The sequence below is a fragment of the Macadamia integrifolia genome, chromosome 12, assembly GCF_013358625.1.
Source record: "Macadamia integrifolia cultivar HAES 741 chromosome 12, SCU_Mint_v3, whole genome shotgun sequence".
NCBI lineage: Eukaryota > Viridiplantae > Streptophyta > Magnoliopsida > Proteales > Proteaceae > Macadamia > Macadamia integrifolia.
Window position 1 is genome coordinate 11503188 of NC_056568.1, and position 14136 is coordinate 11517323.

Sequence of the window (14136 nt, forward strand, 5' to 3'; positions counted from 1 at the left end):
CTATGCCCTTTGAGTTTGGGAGGAGAGAAGTAGACACACGGAGTAGAGGCGCAGGCTACACTTTTAGACAGATAAGCACTTTTTCATTTAGCAACCAAAGTGCTACATCTCTACTATCAAGATTTTGAATCTTTCGGTTGATGAACAGTGCCAAATCCATGTTCACTACAGGTATTTAGTTCATGATATTGGAATCGGGTTAAAACAACATCAATTTTGATATTGATTGGCTGTATTGGTCTGATACTTGATCAAAATACCATTTTTTCATTAGAAAATCCACGTCCATACCGTTTCAGCCGATTTGTAATGTTCAGGTATTGATCATGATTGATACTGATGCACATCAGTTGATCCAATATCGATTTCTAAAATCCAGTTTCTTTACAACATGTTCCTTGTAAAAATGGGGAAATAGAATTCTTTCATGGTCGATTTCGTCAAATGGAGGCTTCGTTTGATTTCAAGGGAAGTGAAGAAAAATATTTATATTTAGATGTGACCGATCCCAATTCTTGGTAGATACTTTATCAGTGGATTGGCAAGGACAAAGGGTATTATGATCAAAAAAGTGATTTTAAAATTAAAATCAGGTGTATCTCTGTTTGATCTAAATTGGCGTTGACGGATTTCATTCCTTCCACTGAGTTCTCAAACCTTGGTCCTATCAGGCTGAATCTAATCGATAGAATCAGTTGGAAATGGTCAGAATTGATAGGAAGTTGACAGGAATCAGTGGGAATTTCTGTAAATCAGCCAAACAGTCAATGTCGATACAAATCCGAGATCTGAATCCAATTTTTGTAACGAGAAGACATTATACTATTCCGGGGGTAATAAGGCAAAAATTTCCCAAAGCGATTTTTTTATTTTTATTTTATTTTATTTTTTATTTTTTTTTAAAGAATGCTTGCTATCTCTGTTGGAATGTTATTGAAGATTCTAATCATCTCCTCTTTGATTGCCCTTTCTCCTCTATCTGGAAAAGTTCTCCTCTCCTGCTCTCCAGGGAATAGATATGGATAGATGTGACTTAAACGGTAGATCTATTGGTTACATTGCTGAGAACCTTGTATTTACATCACTATTAGTCATATCTAAATGGAACGTAATTTTCGTAGACAGACTTCCAACTGTAGCTTTTTTTATTCGATTTGGAATGTCATCTCTTTTGATTTTACCTCTAAGCTAGTTGCCTCTTCTTGTAGGTTTTGCCTGATGCACGATTCCCCAAAGAACATGTTCATTGTTATGCCCTGGGGGGTCTCCCTTCCTCTATTCTCTTCCCCCACCCTTTTTGTCTTCCTTCTTGTTGGTTGTATTCCTTTTATTTTTGCTTAGTGCATTCATTATTCATCCAAAAAAGTAAAACATTGTATTGCAATGATTATTATTATTTTCTTTTTTTTTTTTTCGTGATTATCAAGGATCCAGACTTCCACGGCACACCTCAAGTTTTCATTGAAAGAGGTAGTGCAAAGCGCAAAGCGACATTCATAGGAGCTAATTGAGTTATTACCCGACTAAACGAGCCCTAAATTAGGGAATTTGTATACCAATGAAGAAGCAAGGGAATTTTATCAGGAAAAGGGAGTCCAATCAGACAGTTTTTTTTTTTTTTTTGGTAATGAACCGTTCATGTTATCTTATCATAGATTTGGGTGTCTTAGTATGAGTTTCGAAAATCGAAGAAGGCATTAGCTACTTCATATAGTAAGAAGGTAGAATAATAATGACCCTAAATGGATGAATGAACTCTACTCCACTATTGATTTTCTACAAAGAAAATTCATACTAACCCTACTTAATCTAGTTTCATTAAAATTTTAAAGAAAGAGTTAGCAGGTTGGAGAAGACACAAAACATTTGAGTTAGTGATATCTTTGCTGTTGAACTGGTGAACTCTACTCGGTATGTACAGAATTTCCTTCAATAACAACCTGTCAAACTGAACCTATTCTACTATGTTTCATGAAAAGAAAAAAATAAATAATATAATAAAAATAAAAATCCATCATCGATGTTTACCATAATCTCATGATAACTTTTTTTTTTTTTTTACTCTATTTTATTTTTACGTGCATCTTTTTGTAACAGAAGTTGTGAAGTAAGACGTTCTAACCTTCTTTTGATTGTTCTTGTCCCATTGCCAAAAGTTCTTGGATAAAAAAAAGAAAAAGTTACAAAGCAATTTATAAGTGAATTACTATTATATATTCTCAACTTTTACTGTCTTGCGCACTTTTTGAGTAAATGCCAAATGACAATATTTATCTTTATTGAAAGAAGTGTATTACACTAAAAAATAAAAAAATAAAAAATAAATAAAAATAAAAAAGGGTCATATCTTTAGTTACAACAATATTTTTTTTCCTTCATTTTTACATTTGGTAACTTCAAACCCCCTCTCCCCCCCAATCCTCTTTCCCGTTCAATAGCACATGCTTCAACATTGACCAACTTTTATTCTTCTTTTTTTTTTTTCTTTAGCATGGCCACATTTCTGTTTCCTATTCTATACTTTTTTTCCTTTTATGTTTATCTATCCTTTTTCTGAATTTCCCGGGATTTGCCATGTCCACACACACACACACACACAAAGGCATTACAGAAACTACTAGAATGTCACTGCTTACCAATCCCCTCCAAACCACAGCGCTAAGCAGACACCCATGCATAGAAAGCACAAGAAATAACTCCAACTACTCAATTGGAATGGCCATCTTAATCATTTCAATGGTCATAGCCATCAATTCTAGAGTACAATGTGGTTTTGTTTCGACATGTGCTGTACAAAATTATCTGCGTATAGCCAGCTGTGCTACTTGATTAGGATTTCCAAGAAGACTGGGGCATGACGGGAAAGTTACTATTTTACAACTTCCAAAAATGAATTTGCCTCTTGTACACAAAAGGATCAGCGAAAGAAATATTATCTAGACTCATTTCTTTTTGAAAGAAATCAAACAAAAGAATGCTACTACTCGACTAATTATACCAGTGATGATGAGGATGATTAGGCAAAGAGCCCAATCATTGAGATCGTAACCATTAGTCATAAGTGAACCGCAACGAGTAATCAACCAAACTCCAGAGTACCTGGAAGTAAAAAAAAAAGTGTAGAACAAATGGTGAATAAATTGTTTATGTTTAGCGAACATTACAAACTACTCTAATATTACACAAAGCCTACTTTCCTAATGTAATCACTAGTAAGCAAAGACTTCCTCAGTTGTTTTCCCCAGTGACATTTTGTAATTTTGTGTATACCAAACCTCCATTATTTGTCCCAACTACAAGCATTTTTACGCGTTGCAACAGATTTTACGACAGACTGCAGCAGTAGAAAAAGGCATGTGACAACAAAAGATCTTAAGAGTGCTCTGATTTTCCCAAAGTAATAAACACTCCACGATCAACTTACAAGAGCTATTCACAATTTTCCTGAACACAATACCCCCTACTGAGAAATTCAATGGGTTTTGCTCTGTTTCTGGGGCTGTTGTTGCTATAACACAATCTTCACTTCAAGCTTCTCTTTTGTTCCCTTAGGCTGTGTTTGGCAGCCAAGAGAAGAAAAAAAAAAAAAAAATACACTTTTTGTACTTTTTTCCTTGGGTTCAGAATTTCTCTTTGCACTTGGTATGTCACCCAATAGAAGATTCAGCTTTTGAAATTCAAAATTCCTCTTGGGAATTGTGAAATTTTCTTTTTCTCCCCAATAAAAAATCTTGCCAAAAACACAAGAAAACATTAGAAAAAATGAATGAATACACAATGATTTCCTATGTGTCTATCTCTCTCCTAAAATTCAAAATTTTTTGAATTTTTTACTTTTCTTTTCTTTTCTTCTCTTGGTTACCAACATACATTAACTTTTTATTTTATCATCATTTCATTTCTTTTCTTCTCTTTTCTTTTCTTTTCTTCTCTTGGCTACCAAACATAGCCTTAATAGAAGAAGTTGTACTTTTTTCTTGGTTTAAAAATTTCTCTTTGTGCTTGGCATGCCTTGATTCAAGAGAATATTCAGTTTTTGAATTTCAAAATTCCCCTTGGGAATTGTGAAATTTTCTTTTGCTCCAAAAAAAAAAATCTTGGCAAAAACACAAGAAAACATGAGAAAATACAAAAACTTTTATTTTCTTCTTTTCTAATGGTAACCAAACATACGTACTTTTTTTATTTTCTCACCATTTCATTTCTTTTCTTCTCTTGGCTACCAAACATAGAAGTTTTTGATAGCCAAGAGAAGAAAAGAATTGTACTTTTTTCTTGATTTAAGAAATTCTCACTGTGCTTGGCATGTCCTGAACCAAGAGAAGATTCTTTTTCGAATTTCAAAATTCACCTTGAGAATGAAGTTTTCATTTGCTAGCCCCAAAAAAAAAAAAAAAATCTTGCCAAAAAACATAAAAAAGAACAAGAAACACAAAAACTTTTCTTTCCTTTTCTTCTAATGGTAGCCAAACATGCATACTTCTATTTTCTTACCATTTCATTTCTTTTCTATTCTTTCTCTTTTTCTTTTCTTCTCTTTTCTAGATTCTTTTTTCTTTTCTTTTGTTTTCTTTTCTTCTCCTGGCTACCAAACACAGCCTTAGTGTTTTCAAGCACGTGTATCCACACGCACATGCATGCATGCCCCCTGCATAGGTATCCTATTGTTTCTCACCAATGAAATCACAAGCTAATAGGAAAGTCAGTAGAATCAATTTCTGTCTAGGTCTTGGGAAGTCTTAGCTGTATCCTTTCTGTCATTTTCCAGGTGCACACTGCTGGACCATTCTCAAAAGAGTGTATCTGAGTATGAATATCATCATCATCAAAGTGATGCTGGCAAAACACAAAGGGGGGAGAGAAAGAGAGAGAGAGAGGATTACATAATGAGTAAGCGAAGGAAGGGGCAGTTAAGTGGACAAGGAAATGGAGGGAGTTACTAATATGGTGGGGGCGGGGTGGGGGGGGGGGGAGTTGGATTTTAAAAACTTACAACCGTGGAGTAGGGAAGTGATGCAGGGGAGTTTTTAACTTACTCCCGAAGAAAGAAGAAAACCAAGCAGCTTCGTGGCCAACAACTTAAAGAAGGAAGTTGGGCTTCTTTAAGTCCATCCCAACATGGGCCTTTTAAATCCCATTAGCAGGTCTGGTTTCCAGCCTAAACCATGGACTATGTTTAGTTATTTTTTTAAGTTGTTTCGTTTGACTTAAAAGACTTATTCCCTAGCCCAGTATGTGATGGGGACATCAAGACGTAGAGGCGAAGGAAAAAGAAGACCCAACCTTCTTTGTGGTTGGAGGATTAGAAGAAGGAAGAAGAAGAAAGAAGAAGAATAAAGGAAGGCTCGATCCAGCCTTCCCAGCGCTAGATCGAGTCCTCTCCTTCCAAAATTTGCCAAGATTGTGTAGCCCCCATCAAATCTGATAGTTTAGTAGTTTTATTTTCTAGGATTTTGTTTATTTGAGTCTTTAAGTTAATTAGGAAACTAAGTGATTATCCTTTTGATTTCTTTTTAGAAAGTTTCTTTATTTATGAAATAGCATTCCTAGAATAATCTTTTCTTTTTAGTAATTAATCTCTTATTTATGTAAGGCCATTGGCCATGGTTCTAATTAATGAATGTGAATTGAAAAACAGCGAAGGAGAAAACCCCCCATCCCTCTCACGATTCTCTCTCTCTTTCAATCTCGTCTTTCTCACTCTCTTTCTCGCCTTTTCTCTATTTATTCTCTCGGTTCTCTCTGCTCTCTTCTCTTGCCTCCCTCTCTCTCTTCCAATTCCATTTTACTGCTACTGTTTACTGTCCACTGCTGTTGAATGTTCTCTGCTGCTGCTGCTGTTTACTGTCTACTACTGTTGGATGTTCTCTGCTGCTGCTGTTATTCTCTGTTACTACTGCTGCACTATTGCAGCCTCTGTTTGCAATAATTGAAGACCATACTACGTGGATAGATCATCACCTGGGCTGCTGCTGATCTCCTTTCAATGAACGGATTACTGCTGGGCACCATCTTCAAGTCTGGGCTGTCTTCTTTACTCTCAGACTTGGGCAGCAGATAAGTATAGAATAAACCCTCCCATTCCCTCCATTATCCCCTCATTATTTACTCTGTTAGTTCCATTAAAACCCACCCCCCCTTTTAGCCATTGCTTAATCTTTTTATTTACCACATTGTTTGCCTTAAGTATTGCTGGTCTTCTTATTACTAGTATAACTGATCTTATTCTTATTGGGGTTTCTATCTACTTTTGATGCTTAATAAACTAGTGCTATAACCTAATTTTGTTTGCTGTCATGTTCCCTACCCCATGTTTCCCCTTGAAGCTTGAGTGAGTTTATGTGTTTTTCTTCCTAGATTATTATTGCTTTTTGCTACTTTGTCTATTAGTCTCATTCTATGTTGCATGTTAAATCTTGTTTGCTGAGTTTCTTTTGTCCTGTTTACCCAAGTCCCTTGAGTTAACCCTACCTAGTTAGTTAATCTTGTAGGAAACCTAGTCACCTAGGAACCCCCTACATCAGTATGTTTCCTACTTGTGTTATGTAGAATATCAAGCATCCAACGAATCTGATGAATGAAAGAAAGATTTACTTCAATGGTGCTGTGAGAAACAGAGCTACTATGAGAGACAGCAGCAACATGGGGGAGATTCTAAGGGTGATTAGGTGGGAGATCTTATCCTCTTTGCCTTCCCTTTTTTTCTTCCCTACAATATCAAGTAAGTACAGCCGATGTTCTTCACTTCTTAAGTTTTTCTAAGAAATTCAATCCTTACATACCTGCTGGACATAAACCTTGACTTGTTATTACATTCAAATTTTTAAAACAATTTTTGACTGGGCTAAGTGGCTGGCACCCCTGTTTTAAGGTGTTTTTGCTGAAGTCTGTTCCTAACATCTAAGGGAATCTAGCCCTTAGATTGTTCTGATATTTGGATTATCACCCTTCCAGTAGGGTAGTTTGAACAGAGTTTGGTCTCCATAAAAGTTGCTGATATCTGAGTGCCACCCTTGTAGTTGCTAATTCTGAAATAATCCCTCAGTAATAAAAGTTCTCTTAATTCTGGGGGTTTTAAAGCTTCAGATTTGTGTAGTTGATTGTCGTGCTCAATCCAACCATTACAACATTGTTGTATTCTGGGGATAATATCTATTCTAATAGTTTGTGATCCTTGGTCAAAATCTTACCTTCATCAGAAAATGTTGACCCTATCATTGACCTAAATTCTGTTTTAAGGTTTTCTTGAGATCCCATCATAGGTGTGTAATTCTGAACTTAGAGTTCATTCCGTCAACCCCCCAACCCACCAGGATGAGAGAAAGAGATAAAGGTGTTTAAAATTCCAACTTTCGACTGATTTCTGTTAATGAGTAACTATGTACACATGGCTTAAGTTGCACTATTGCAACATGTTGATCATAGGTTCAAACCTTAGAAACAGACTCTCCTGCAAAGCAGGGGGTAAGGCTGCGTACATTTGCCCCTCCCAAACCCTGCAGTAGTGGGAGTCTCGTGCACTGGGTTGCCCCCAGTAACTATGTACACACAGCCATCATAGGAAGATTAAAAACATAGATCAGGCTTCACATCGTTCCTTGAAAGTAGGAAGGTCACTTCACTTAATAGTACAGATAATACAGGTATTAAATAGGAATAAGTATTTTTACGTCTTCAACTTTGTTCTAACTTCTGAGTGCCACATGGGTTCATGTTGGTGGACATGGAGCTCTATACAAGCTAATGTTGATTCCTTAGTCTAATTCAGTTGGGTTCCCAACTCCCCAACTATTCTTCTTCTTCTTCTTCTACAGCTACTACCACCAGTTTGTTCCAACCTTCAAGTTCTGATATTCCAGCAGTAGCTTAATGGGTTTGCAGTAGCCATTGTACAAATCAGAGTCAAATTCTTAATTCTGTTTTTCAGAAATATCTGAGATTTTGTCAAAGATTCAACTTCTGATTTCCTTCTTATATCCAGGTTAGAATTTCTAGCTAAAGCATGAGATCAATTACTGAATTCCTGCTATGATTTTAAATTCAATTTTATACCAGCATTATACGTGTGTTGAATTCTTATTTTCTAATAATAGTCCAATTTCAGATCATCATCATACTCGAATTGGATTCCTAACTTCTATTAGGATTTCATTTTGAGCCCTATTTGGATAAGGATTCCATAGCCCTCATAGGACTAGGATTCTTCAATATAAACCTTCCTGGACCAGGAAACTTTGTTTGACAAAGATTCCTACTTTTAAAGTCCTGAATAACCTATGATTTTTCTAAGAAACTCCTTGTGTGACTGGGATTCCAATTTGCTAACAACAGAGATTCCTTCCCACTCTTCACTGTCATTAACAAGCATATGGAAACATCAAAAAATTATTCAATGAGGTGAAAGGCTAGTCAGGTCAAACCTTTCAGCATTTGCAATCACAAATGCTTCCAAAGCCCACTTTGTGTAACATAATTTGGCTAGAGTTTGCACAACTACACCATCACTATTCTGCTGAGTTGCAATGAGAGTCAAAACAACAGGCAGAAGCACTGACCACTGCAAAAAAAAACCAAATCTCTTGTAAATGGATATGTACATTCGGTTGACAAGTAAATTTTCTTCCAAGAAAAAAGAGTAGAAGTAAACTAGTTATCCAATACATACCAGTTGGGCAGGACCTGGTTGAAGGAATATAGCAAATATATAGGCTATACCAGTCACACAATAGCAAAGGCAGACCAAAACAATATAATTATCTATGAAGGAAGATCTGGGGTTGTTGAAGAAATAGAACATGGAGAGATAAACCAGAGGCTTGATGAGCGTATTGAAATGGTCAATTGTATCTTTTGAAAGAAAATAAGCCAGACTGCTTATTCCAGCACTACTCTCTCTCCAGTAGTGCAACTTGTCCAGAGAAAATGATCTCAAAGCTGCAATCTTGCATAGGAGAGCTGTAGCTCAGCAAGTAAGATTGAAAGAAAATGAGTATTAGCACAATTAAGGAAAATCTTATTACAAGCATTCTACATAAAGTTAGGGGCTATTAATAAGAAAATGCAGATTCAATTTTTATTGATATTGGGATAAATTTCAGATCTGTGAAAGAAACAAAAATAAATCAGATTTCCAAACAAAGTTTAATCTTGTAAGCCCATGGCTTCAACAGAGCATGCAAAATTCAAAAGGAAATGATTCTCAGGAACTTGGAGAGTAGTTTCAACTTACAAACTGCAATAACAGTGTATGTGTAACCAAGTGCTCCAAAGGTTTCATCACTCACTTTAGCAAGTGTTCCTAAACAGGCTCCAGCAAGTAATAAGATCAGATAATCAACTGCTTGTATTCTAGCCTCTCGCAGCCGTTGCTTACCAACCCTAAAAAGTATTACAGGGTTGCTCATCAGGAAAAATAAAAAATAAAAAATGTTACAAAGTCATTCAGTTAAAGATGTTTGAGGAATTGATTAGCCAAGAGGAACAGCCCATATTTGTTGTCCCAAATAAGCCTACCATGTGCCAAAAACAGCAAAAGACTCCTGAACTTAGTTGGCACAGGTCCAGAAGAGTCACTGCTTTCTATGCTTCGGACTGGGTCTTCCTTGATCTAGAGGACTTTGTGAGGTTGTGGTGGAAGGCAATTCTTCCAATGCCCTGGGTTGGACGTAGAAGGTGGACAGAGACACAGAAATTCTCACATATTATTAGCTGTGTAGATTTGGCCACTTCTTTGAACTCAACTCAATTCAGTGATGCAGTACAAGGCCAGCCCAAACAGGCCCCTAAATAGTCTCACTGTGAATCCTATTCCTAATCAACTATGGAGTACTATTTATGTAGAGTTCTGTCTCAGTTTCTTTTCCTATCTTGATAATTTTTATGTGTCTCCTAGTTCAGGCTGGATTGAAAAAATATAAGCCCAGTCCTGTTATGAGTTAATTTCCTTTCATTATGTCAATTGTTAAGTTCTAGTTGGTTTAGGAACTCCAAACACAGCTAGAAACCTTTTAGTTAGTCTTGGAGATGTTTTAATTCTTTTATTGGTCAATGAAGTTGCTAGTTTGATTACTAGTTAGTTTAGGCTATTTCTAGTCATGTTTGGAATCATATTTTGAGAGTCTATATATGTTTATGTAACCAGCCATAAAGGAACACGAATTTGAGTAAGTGAAAATAACTTGTTGGATACTCACTTGACTCTTCAAGAATAATAAGAAAAGAAGAAGAGATATGATCCATGCTTCCCACCGGGAATTTGACTAGAATCCCACCAGCCTACCTTAGCATCTTACCAAGGGTATCACTGCATCTCCCTCTTTTATGCACATATTACTGAAAATCTAGTTCTTTTTTCTGATTTCTTAAGTGCTTAGTCCAACAAGGAATTTTCTGAAACTTCAACTCTGACCACAGATTTCAAAATCCGGTTGACACAGAGAAATTGGTTCCTGTTCTGAACCTCCCTACGGTTTCAAAATTCTATCTTTTGACTATTTTCTGGTTTTCCTAAGTTCAGTTTGATTTCAGTCAAACCGACTTTCAAGTTCTGTTTTCAATCTTTGATTTCAGATTTAACCCTGTTATTAATTCTGATATTCTTGGTTTACTGTGAGCATATTCTGAGACTACTGAAATCACCATCGATCCCAAATTTCAGAATTCCTTCCTTAAGTAGGAATCTTTGAATCCTAAGAATCTGACCATTCAATCAAGCCAGATTTCTGATATTATATTCTCCCATCCAGTTCAAGCCTTAGACCAGATTTTTAGCTGAATCTGATCCTTCGATTCTCTGTTATGCAATTTCTTATCTGGTTTCTAAACCTGTCACAGAGATTCTGGTTTTATTGGATTTCTGAACCTTACGCTTCTAGAAACCCATCAGTTTCTCTATCAAACTTTGCAAGAGGATCTATGTCAGCCTTTACTATTGAGCCCCATGGGACCATTACCATGTCAGAAATTTCCAAATCCATGTTGCCACAAAAATCTCATTTCTTCCTTCATATTGCCTTTCCTAACACAATCCAGGGGAACATCAAACCAGCTTCCACTTTACCAAGAGATCTTTCTGTACTTGACCTGGCTCCCAGAGAGAACTTTTTTTTTTGGGGGGTAAAGAGAGAGAAACATGTATATTGTTGCTAATATGTTATATCATACACAAATGTATGGCCCTTGTATAAAATCAGTGTAATATTGGGTCAACCAGGGCCATATATATTTCGACAGGCCAGGTTTGGGATAGGCCATCGTATGTCAGAACCCAGCATAAAGGCCCCAAACTGGGCTAAAAAATTACCCTCACTAAAGATCTAGGCTGGGATACTGCAGCTCTACCACTTTGCTTCTAGGTTTTCCCCTCCTCTTCCCAAGTGTTCTAGAGACATTAATTTCATGACACTGTCACTTCATCCACCAAACGAATGCTTCTACAACAATTTCCAACAGGAAGTTATTTTTCGGTAAGACTCCAAGAGGAAGGAAAATTATTCTTGGTAGAACTTCAAGAGGAAGTTATTGATAACACCAGGACTCCTCCCAGTCACATCAGTGCTTAGCATTAGAAACCAATATGGGCATTATTAATGTTTTGGACACAAAAATGATGCAAGGAAATTTCTGAAAGCTATTGCCACTTTAAAATTCTATCTTATATCAGAAATGTGCAATAGTGAAGAAGATCATTAAATTTACCAAGACCATAAGATTATTTACCTCCCAAGAAAGTATCGGTATTGCCGGAATACACCAGGAGTTACTCGATTGGATAGATCCTTGGACTTCAAGAAATTGTGCTGGATGTGATCCTTCTTAACCTCGACAATACACTTTACGTCTTGCCATAAATCTCCAGCAAAGGATTGTGCTTGAGCTCCAGTAGCAGCAGGATCAATTACATTGGTTGGAATTGCAGACGTTGAGGACATTTCAATCCCATCCAAATTCTTCTGCATATCTGGGGGTATTGGGTATCCATTGTGAAGCATCCATCTGATAGGAAGCTGGTTATAACTTACACCTGAACTTGTGTTCAATTTTACAATGCCCTCCAAAATGTCAATGAAGTGGTCTGGAGGATTTACTCGGTCCGGAACATGGATCCCAAGTCCTGCAAAGTATTCTTCCACTTTCTTCACTGGTCCGTGATAAACAGTGAGGCCACCTTTTGCTAGAAGTATCAAATCATCAAACATCTTGAACAATGCATAACTGCATTAGAAAATTTCCGCAAAATGGAGAAAAAAAATCAATACACCAAAAAAAAAAAGAGAGAGGAAAGAGTAAACAACTAAACATCCGACATTAAAAATATGCCATGGAACCTCATTTTTATTTGCTTAAATTGTTTCTCAGAAAAAAAAAATCAAAATAAACCATTTTGATTTAGTCATTGCATATGCCATAGTTGGCATGCGTCCAAGGTGGGCACCATGTTTTGACATAAAGGGTACCAGTGTAATATTTTACACAAGGGCGTTCAAATGCTGTGACTAGATGCACAGCAAAGATCAGGAAGAGGGAAGAAGAGAACCAGAAATGGAGAGGAAGGAGAGGAGGATGCGAGCCACAGTATTCTTGTTTCAAGGACAGGTGAGATTCAGTTGGCTCATTCTCACAAGGTTAAGATTCTTCTTACTCCAAAAGTGAGGAGAGAAGAGAGTGATCTACAGCTATCCTCTCCTCTATATGCTATTAATTTTATTAAAAAACAGTACAATTACAAGTCTAATTTACAACTATGCCCTCATAGGTGATATTCTTGTCCCCAAATACATTTTTCATATCTATGCCCAAATTATCATTAGCTAGTCCAAAACTCTCCCTCAAGCTGGAGCATAGATATCACACATGTTACCTTGTCTAACAAATTATGAAAGCTTGTGGAAATATGTCCTTTGGTCAAGACATCTGCTTGTTGTTCTCTAGTTCTTACAAATGGTATGCATAGGCATTTAGAGTGGAGTTTTTCCTTGACAAAGTGACGGTCAACTTCCATATGTTTAGTGCAGTCATGCCAAACTGGATTGTGAGCTATACTGATAGCTGCTTTGTTGACACAGTGCAGTCTCATGAGTTTATCAGCCTCAAGACTCAACTCCTGGATCAACTTTTCAGCCATGGAAATTCGCAAACTCCATGAGCCATGGCTCTCAATACTGCCTCAATACTTGATCTGGCAGCAATGGATTGTTTCTTGCTCATCTAAGTTACCTCCCACCAACAAAGATTAGTATCCAGACGTAGATCTCCTGTATGTGACTAACTACCCAATCTGCATCAGTGTATGCCGCTATTTTCAAGTGACTATTTTTCTTGAAAGTAATCCATGACTTCAGATACTTGAGAATCAGACAATGTGCTTCCAGTGACCAGTTCTAGGGGCATGCATGACTGGATGATCACACAGACAGATATGTAATATCAAATGTCCACTTTTCTCACCAACTTATGATTTTGGTCATGGCTTGCAATCAAACATTCCCGATTAACTAGGGAGATCCAAGACACAAGGAAAATTGCAACAAATATGCCATGGAATCAAAGTTTCTAATTGTTCACCATCACAATAGTCTATATAAAAAGCATTGTTTCACAAAGCCTAAAAAAATAAATTCAAAAAAAATCATGTAGATTAAGTTATTGCATATGCCATAGTTGTCATGGCTCCAAGGCCACCATGTTTCGAAATAAGGGGCACTAGTGTAAATTTTAGGACACAACAGTATAGGAGTTAGGTAAAGAAAAGGGCACTGACATAAAGAAAATCTCCAACACGAAAAATTGAGAGGGACCAAATGCGGGCTTGTTATTCGATGAGACAAATAGAGTTGGCTTGAAATTTGAAGCCACAAAGTTGACTCCTAGCACTGCAACCATCAATAAATAGTTAAATACCACCTCCTCCTCCTCCTGATCTTTTTCTCCCTCCTCTTCTTCCTCTTCTTCTTCTACCTCCTTTTTTTTTTTCTCTCTGTTCCTTTCCTGGGTGCCCAGATCCTCAAGGCAACTGCTCATTTCAGATGTCCAGGATGGTGCCTAGGTAACACCTTGAAAACCATGGTATATACCCCACAGGGAAAAAATAAAATAAAAATAAAAGAAAAGAAAAAAAATAAGAGGCCAACTTGCCAA

At 36.8% G+C, this 14136-nt stretch overlaps 1 protein-coding gene across 2 annotated transcripts in view; it reads right to left on the minus strand.

The window, feature by feature from the left end:
* Positions 1–2693: 2693 nt before the first annotated feature.
* LOC122057801 (ABC transporter G family member 28-like) overlaps positions 2694–14136 on the minus strand; it is a 49045-nt gene continuing 37602 nt past the window's right edge. Inside the window, exons 10-14 of one of the 2 annotated variants that reach the window (XM_042620073.1) lie at positions 11719–12213; positions 9230–9378; positions 8666–8955; positions 8421–8557; positions 2694–3099 (exon numbers count right to left, since the gene is read on the minus strand). In XM_042620073.1, the coding sequence (XP_042476007.1) occupies positions 2943–3099; positions 8421–8557; positions 8666–8955; positions 9230–9378; positions 11719–12213 (1228 nt within the window). In that variant the 3' untranslated portion in view covers positions 2694–2942. Of the gene's footprint in view, positions 3100–8420; positions 8558–8665; positions 8956–9229; positions 9379–11718; positions 12214–14136 lie in introns of those variants that run through there. The other variant, XM_042620074.1, reaches the window with a different exon arrangement.